The sequence below is a fragment of the Papio anubis genome, chromosome 6 (assembly GCF_008728515.1).
Source record: "Papio anubis isolate 15944 chromosome 6, Panubis1.0, whole genome shotgun sequence".
In the NCBI taxonomy this organism is placed as follows: domain Eukaryota; kingdom Metazoa; phylum Chordata; class Mammalia; order Primates; family Cercopithecidae; genus Papio; species Papio anubis.
The window spans coordinates 42,022,644-42,030,699 of record NC_044981.1 but is presented as its reverse complement, the minus strand read 5'-3'; the positions used below and the strand labels follow the sequence as shown (position 1 = coordinate 42,030,699).

The window sequence follows — 8,056 nt, the reverse complement described above, 5'->3', positions numbered from 1 at the left end:
CATCTCGGCTCACTGCAACCTCCACCTGGTTCAAGCGATTCTCCTGCCTCAGCCTCCTGCATAGCTGGGAGATTACAGATGCCCACCACCACGCCCAGCTAATTTTTGTATTTTTAGTAGAGACAGGGTTTCACCATGTTGGCCATGCTAGCCTTGAAATCCTGACCTCAGGTGACTTGCCTCAGCCTCCGAAAGTTTGAGCCACCACTCCCGGCCCAGGAAGAGGATTTCAACAAACATTTCCCAAAGATATACAAATGTCCAACAAGCACATGAAAAGATTATCAGAGAATATAAGTCAAACCATAATGAGATACCATTTCACACCCACTAGAATGGCTAAAATTTAAAGTCAGTAACAAGGATGTGGAAAAATTGGAACCCTCTTATATTGATGGTAGGGATGTGAAATGGTGTAGCCACTGTGGAAAACAGTCTGGCGATTCCTTAAAATGCTAAACATAGAGTTACCATATGACCCAGAAATTGTACTCCAAGGTATATGCTGAGAAGAAAACAGATATCTACACAAAAACTTGTAGATGAATATTCATATTAACATTATTCATAATAGCCAAAAGTGGAAATAACTCAAATGTCCATTCACTAATAAGCAGATAAGCAAAATATGGTACATATTAATACAATAGAATATTATTCAGCCATAAAAAGGTGTCAGTCCTGGCCAGGCGTGGTGGCTCACGCCTGTAATCCCAGCACTTTGGGAGGCCGAGGCAGGAGGATCACAAGGTCAAGAGATCAAGACCACCCTGGCCAACATGGTGAAACCCTGTCTCTACTAAAAACACAAAAATTAGCTGGGCATGGTGGCGTGTGCCAATAGTCCCAGCTACTTGGGAGGCTAAGGCAGCAGAGTCACTTGAACTTGAGAGGCAGAGGTTACAGTGAGCCAAGACTGCACCACTGCACTCCTGCCCGGTGACAGAGCAAGACTCTGTCTCAAAAAAAAAAAAAAAAAAAAAGAGTAAGTACTGATACACACTACAATACGGCTCAACCTTGAAAACATGTTAAGTGAAAGACTTCAAGCCAGTCACAAAAGACCACATTTATATGAAATGTCCAGAACAGTAAGCAATGTAGTGGTTGCCTAGGGCTGGGGGGTAGCTGGGAGACAAATGGGGAGTGACCGGTAATGGGTACAGAATTTCTTTTGGGGGTGATAAAAATGCTCTAAAGTTGATTGTAGAATAGTTGTAGAACTCTGCAATATACTAAAACCACTGAACTATTTTAAATGGTTGAATTTTATGGTATGTAAAGTATATGTCAATAAAGCTATTTTAAAAGGAGAGAAACTGCCAGGTGTGGTGACTTATGCCTGTAATCCCAACACTTTGGGAGGCCAAGATGGGCAGATCGCATGAGGTCAGGAGTTCAAGATCAGCACAGCCAACATGGTGAAACCCCATCTCTACTAAAAATAAAAAAATCAGCCGGGCGTGGTGGCAGGCACCTGTAATCCCAGCTACTCGGGAGGCTGAGACAGGAGAATCACTTGAACTTGGGAGGCGGAGGTTGCAGTGAGCCAAGATTGCTCCACTGCACTCTAGCCTGGGTGATAGAGCAAAACTCAGTCTCAAAAAAAAAAGGAGAGAAACTAATCATCAGATGTCTTTAACATTAGAAAGAAAAATGTAAATGTTCAGAATTTTTTTTTTAAAGTCAAATATACAGAGACAGAGAATAAAACAGTGGTTACCTGGGATGGGGGAGGGGAGGAAGAAATGGGGAGATACAAATGACATAAAGTAGCAGACACGTAGGGTGAACAAGTCTATTGAGCTAATGTACAAGTGAGGACTATAGTTAATAAAATTCTATTAGGGATTTTAAGTAGATTTTAACTACTTTTTTTTTTTCAAAAAAGTATGTGAAATGATAGATATGTTAATTTGCTACACTACAGGAACCATTTTACTATATGTATCCCATAGCATCATGTTGTAAACATCATATATACACAATAAAATGTGCTTAAAACTGCCACTACTGGCTGGGCGCAGTGGCTTATGTCTGTAATCCCAACACTTTGGGAGGCTGAGGTGGGCGGATCACCTGAGATGAGGCATTCAAGACCAGCCTGGCCAATATGGTAGAACCCCGTTTCTACTGAAAATACCAAAAAAACTGGCCGGGTATGGTGGTGTGTGCCTGTAATCCTAACTACTTGGAAGGGTGAGGCAGGAGAATCACTTGAACCAGGAGGTGGAGGTTGCAGTGAGCCAAGATCATGCCACTGCACTCCAGCCTAGGCAACGAGAGGGAAAACTCTATGTCTCAAAAAAAAAAAAAGATTTCTTAAAATTTCCTTGGCTGGAGTTCAAGACCAGCCTGAGCAACCTAGCAAGACCCTGTCTCTACAAAAAATAAAAAAATTTAGCCAGTTGTAGTGGCATGCACCTGTAGTCTCAGCTACTCAGGAGGCTGAGTTGGGAGGAGAGCTTGAGCCTGGGAGGTCGCGGTTGCAGTGAGCCATGATACTCAGTGTGGGAGATAGTGAGACCATGTCTTTAAAAAAAAAAAAAAAAGGAAAAAGAAAAAGAAAGAAAACAGATATTTCCTATGCTAATACTTTTTTCTGTCTTTGTTCCTGCTCCATAAGGTAAAGAGCAGCTGATATGTAAATCGCAAAGCCCACCCCAAGAATAAAGAAAGAAAATCTTACATCATTTCGGTCTTTAGTCAGTCTCTCCTCTAGTTCCTGGGCTAACTGCAACAGCCACCATTGTACCTAAAAAAGTATTGAGACTTTAATATTTCATTTAAACACTCGAAGTCTATTAAGAACTAGATGGTGTATTTGTTCTTTTCTCCCAAACAGAACTGTGCACAAAAGACTCCCCATAATCAAAGGATCACCAGATCATAGAAATGTTCCCAGTCCTTCTGTCCTGCCCTAGCTCAAGCCTTTCATTTTCTTTTCCTGCTGGTTTGTCATCAGGTGACTTTCAAGCATGTTCCAGCTCTGAGAAAAAGACAAGACCCAAACTTGAAGCATAATATCCTAGGCTTTCCAAGTCTCCATCTACTAAACAAATGAGAAATTCCATTTTATCTCGATGGAAGAAAGAGAAAAAAGTAATCATCATAAACTAGTCAATTTTCAACCCAAGGAAAGAACATCTATTTTCTTCATACTTTATAAAGGTCTCCTCTAACCTATTAAACCTTCCACAGCTACCAAAACCTACTCGCTGACCCCTTTAAAAGAGGTACTGTTCTGTCAAGAATGCCTGCTTACCTGCTCCCGAGTAGCAAGAGCTGTTTTTCCTGGGAAGTTCTTACTACAGCCAATGGTTTTGGGTAGTTGCCTGGGTTTAACTGGATCATGTTCAATCCCTCGGCACATGGCATACAGCCAAGACCTAATAAGACCAGCAAAAAACGTTAAGGTGAAATTAAATGATTATTCTTGTTAAAACAAAACCAAATAACTAAAACTTTGTCCAAAATTTAGTGTACTAGACCTCTGACAAAATCCTGCCCTTCTCAGTGAATTCCAGTGCAATATATGGACAATGAGAATACTGGTTCTACTTTCTAAAGCCAAGTCATCATTTGTATTTTTGGAAAAATGCCAAGCAAGCCACTGATTCATATCCCCAAGTGTGTGTGTGCTTGCTAGGGCATTAAACACAAGCATTTTAAGAGAACATAGCATCTCAGCATGCATGAATGATGTAATTAGTATATACTCGGGCATCAAAGTAACAAATCCTATCTATCAACCACCCAGGTACATGGAAAAAACTAGTCTAGACTGATAGGCCATAGTGACCCAAGATTTTAAAGTAAGAAGGACCAGTGAAATTATCTCAAGAAACAAATGTTAACCTAAAGATAGGTCTAGATTTTACTAGATGCTTTTGTCTATATTTGAATGTTGCATCTCCATAAAGTTTATGATAAAAAAAAAAAATGAATCACTTACCCATTCTTCTCCCCAAAATGACTCTGGAGCTGGGATTCAGTGAACTGTGTCAGTTCACCCATGTATTCTACCCCTAGGATCTCAATGACAGAGGCCCCTAGCTTTCCTCCAAGATTACGGCTGATAACAAAGGAGACAAAGAATTGATAGGTCACATCATAAATATCTAATTAGCAGCAAACATAAGACATTCTACTTTGTAAGTAGCTTTCCAAAAGGTTCAGGACAAATGAGAGCATATATTCTGGGAATTCAGTTACTCTGGGAGTTAAAATTTGAGGAGAAGATTAACAATAACATAACCAAAAGGCTAAAGTCCTTGATTAACTATCAAGTAAACTGTATATAAAACTTTCAATTGTACAATACCTGCTGTCCTGTTTGGGGATTAAAATCCCAAACACAAAATAAATCCCTTCCATGGCTAAAACTTTACTTAAGAATATATAATCTGGCCGGGCACAGTGGCTCATGCCTATAATCCTAGCACTTTGGGAGGCTAAGGCGGGAAGACTGCTTGAGTCCAGGCGTTTGAGACCAGCCTGGGCAACAAAGTAAGACCCCAACTCTACAAAAAAAATTAAGGCCAGGTGTGGTGGCTCACGCCTGTAGTCCCAGCACTTTGGGAGGCCGAAGCGAGTGGATCACTTGAGCCCAGGAGTTTGAGAACAGTCTGAACAACATGGCAAAACCCTGTCTCTACAAAAAAATACAAAAAAATTAGTTGAGTGTGGTGGTGTGCAGCTGTAGTCCCAGCTACTTGGGAGGCTGAAGTGGGAGGATCACTTGAGCCCAGGAGGCAGAGGTTACAGTGAGTCGAGATTGTGCCACTGTACTCCAGCAAATTAACTGGGGATGGTGGCATGTGCCTGTGGTCCCAGCTACTTGGGAGGCTGAGGCAGAAGGATTGCTGGAACCCAGGGGTTAAGGCTGCAGTGAGCTCTAAATATAAACACAGTCAGCTGGGCACAGTGGCTCATGCCTGTAATCCCAGTACTCTGGGAGGCCAAGGCAGGCAGATCATTGGAGGCCAGGAGTTTGAGACTAGCCTGGCCAAAATAGTGAAACCTCGTCTCTACTAAAAATACAAAAATTAGTCGGGCGTGGTGGCATACAGCTGTGGTCCCAGCTACTCAGGTGGCTGAAGCAGGAGAATCGTTTGAACCCAGGAGGTGGAGGCTACAGTGAGCCGAAATCATACCACTGCACTCCAGCCTGGGCAACAGAGTGAGACTCCGTCTCAAAAAAAAAAAAAAAAAAAAAGTCAAAATTCTTTAGCCTAGCCTTTGAGGCTCCCTATAATCTGTCTTTAAATCATCTTTTCAGTCTATTTCCATTATCTTCCTCAATATGGTGCAGCTGAACTACTTTAGGTCCCAGTTCACTGAAAATATCTCATACTTTCCCCTCTTTGTGCTAAAAAGTTCTCCAAATCAGTAATGCTTTACTGTTTTAGTCTGACTCTCCAAATTGTGCCAAATCGCAAAACAAAATCCCATGCCTTTTTATAAATCCTTCTCCAAATACTCCCTTCTTTTGTGAAGTTTGTTCTACCTGTACAATTCATTTATCAATTATGCAGTCTTATGACAGCACTTTTACTATTGCTTTTTACCTTATCCTTTCTACAATATTATAAGTCCTTGTCAAAGCCACACAACTGGTAGACACAACCTGTTCATTTGACTTGGCTTCTTCTCTAATGCCTACTTTGGGAGCTGAAATTCAGCAGCCCTGAACACCTTGATTTGCTATTAGAGGAAAGAAAAGAAGTAAAATTCCTGTTTGTTACTTAATAACAGACTTGAATAAAAAGTCTAGAGGGAAGTTAAACACACAGCTAAAACCTGATTTACTATTATTATTATTTTTTAAGACGGAGTCTTGCTCTTGTCACCCAGGCTGGAGTGCAATGGTGCCATTTCGGCTCACTGCAACCTCCGCCTCCTGGGTTCAAGTTGAGTCTCCTGCCTCAGTCTCCCGAGTAGCTAGGATTACAGGCGCCACCACCACACTCAGCTAATTTTTGTATTTTTAGTAGAGATAGGGTTTCACCATGTTGGCCAGGCTGGTCTCGAACTCCTGACTTCAGGTGATCCACCCGCCTTGGCCTCCCAAAGTGCTGGGATTACAGGCGTGAGCCATCGCACCTGGTCTATTTATTTATTTTTTGTAGAGATGGGGTCTCACTATGTTGCTTAGACTGGTTTTGACCTCCTGGGCTCAAGTGATCCACCTGCCCTGGCCTACCAAAGTGCTGGGACTACAGGTGTGAGCCACCACACCTGGCTCATTTTTTTAAAAATTCAGGATTAAGTATCTGCCACAGATAACCCAGAACTGAAGGTTCAATAAGTCTCAGCATGGCTGGGCGCAGTGGCTCACACCTGTAATCCCAGCACTTTGGGAGGCTGAGGAGGGCGAATCACCTGAGGTCAAGAGTTTGAGAGCAGCCTGGCCAACATGGTGAAACCCTGTCTCTACCAAAATTACAAAAATTAGCCAGGCGTAGTGGTCAGCACCTATAATTCCAGCTACTCAGGAGCCCGAGACAGGAGAATTGCTTGAACCTGGGAGGTGGAGGTTGCGGGAGCCGACACTGCGCCATTGCACTCTAGTGTAGGCAACAAGAGTGAAACTCTCTCTTAAAAAATAAATAAATAAATAAATAAAAATAAAAGTCTCAGCGTGTGTTTCAAAATGTTTTGTGTTGTCTTCCTTCTAACTGCCTGGTACCTATTTCTCCTGGCTCCTGTCCTTAATTACTAACACAAGAAACTACAACCAGAGAGGTTCTACACATGGATATAAATGAAATTTAACGTGCTGCCTGAATACTTACATTTTGCGAATGGGCATTTGGCTGAAGAGCTGTGGGACTGACCCATGTGAAACCAGGGTTTGACGGTTGGGCTTGTTTAGTCCACAGGCTAGTTTTGCCAGGACCTGGAAGCATGCAAAGTGTAAAAACCTCGTTACTGTCAACCCACCAAAGTTGGTGAATATAAACATACACATAACATACACACACACACACACACACACACACACACAGAGCTTAATGGCTGTAACCAATGGTTTCTACATTAAAAACAAAAATAAAACCAGAAACTCAAGACATCTCTAAAACTTGATATCCCACAACATCATTATCCTCACTCTTCTTCCCATGTCTCTCCCATTCTCAGTTTTCCTCTAGTCATTTTTTCCTTCCCGTCTATTCCTACTTCAAGAGGTTTGAAAAGTAGAGAGACTACAGGAGAAACTCAAGCAAGATGCATTTCTTAGTGTGTCTATATAAAAATGCTGAAACATACTTGCTTTACCCTATCCCATTTACATTTCTTAATAGTTGGTCCATTTTGAGTCCCCAATTTAACACAAATTATCATAATTTAGTATCTGTTATAGAGATTGGGCTCAAAACCATTCTCCAATAACAAACACCTTCTTATAAATAACACTTAAAAATGAAAAAGCTTAAATCCTTGATAATTCTTTTTTTTTTCTTTTTTTGAGACAGAGTCTTGCTCTGTCACCAGGCTGGAAGGTAGTGGCACGATCTCAGCTCACTGCAATCTCCCCCTCACTGGGTTCACGCGATTCTCCTGCCTCAGCCTCCCGAGCTGGAACTACAGGTGTATGCCACCATGCTCAGCTAATTTTTGTATTTTTGGTAGAGACGGGGTTTCACCACGTTGGCCAGGATGGCCTTGAGATCTCTTGAACTCGTGATTGGCCCACCTCAGTCTCCAAAGAGAACTTTTTTTTTTTTTTAAGACAGAGTTTCACTCTTGTTGCCCAGGCTGGAGTGCAATGGCACGATCTCAGCTCACTGCAACCTCCACCTCCCGGGTTCAAGCGATTCTCCTGCCTCAGAATCCTGAGTAGCTGGGATTACAGGCATGAGCCACCATGACCAGCTAATTTTGTATTTTTAGTAGAGATGGAGTTTTTCCATGTTGGTCAGGCTGGTCTCGAACTCCCAACCTCAGGTGATCCACCAGCCTCAGGCTCTCAAAGTTCTGGGATTACAGGCGTGAGCCACTGTGCTCGGCCAAGATAAATCTTTTCTAAGAGTAAAGCACTTCAATGGTATTT

The 8,056-nt window shown here is 42.1% G+C and overlaps 1 protein-coding gene across 4 annotated transcripts in view; it reads right to left on the bottom strand.

The window, feature by feature from the left end:
- Positions 1-8,056, bottom strand: part of POLH (DNA polymerase eta) — a 49,635-nt gene that overhangs the window by 20,037 nt on the left and 21,542 nt on the right. For all 4 annotated transcript variants that reach the window (XM_021937322.2, XM_003897648.4, XM_009205248.3 and 1 more), the window contains 4 exons: positions 6,798-6,901; positions 3,956-4,075; positions 3,266-3,389; positions 2,690-2,755 (listed from right to left, as the gene is read on the bottom strand). In XM_021937322.2, coding sequence (XP_021793014.1) covers positions 2,690-2,755; positions 3,266-3,389; positions 3,956-4,075; positions 6,798-6,901 — 414 coding nt within the window. The remainder of the gene's footprint in view (positions 1-2,689; positions 2,756-3,265; positions 3,390-3,955; positions 4,076-6,797; positions 6,902-8,056) is intronic.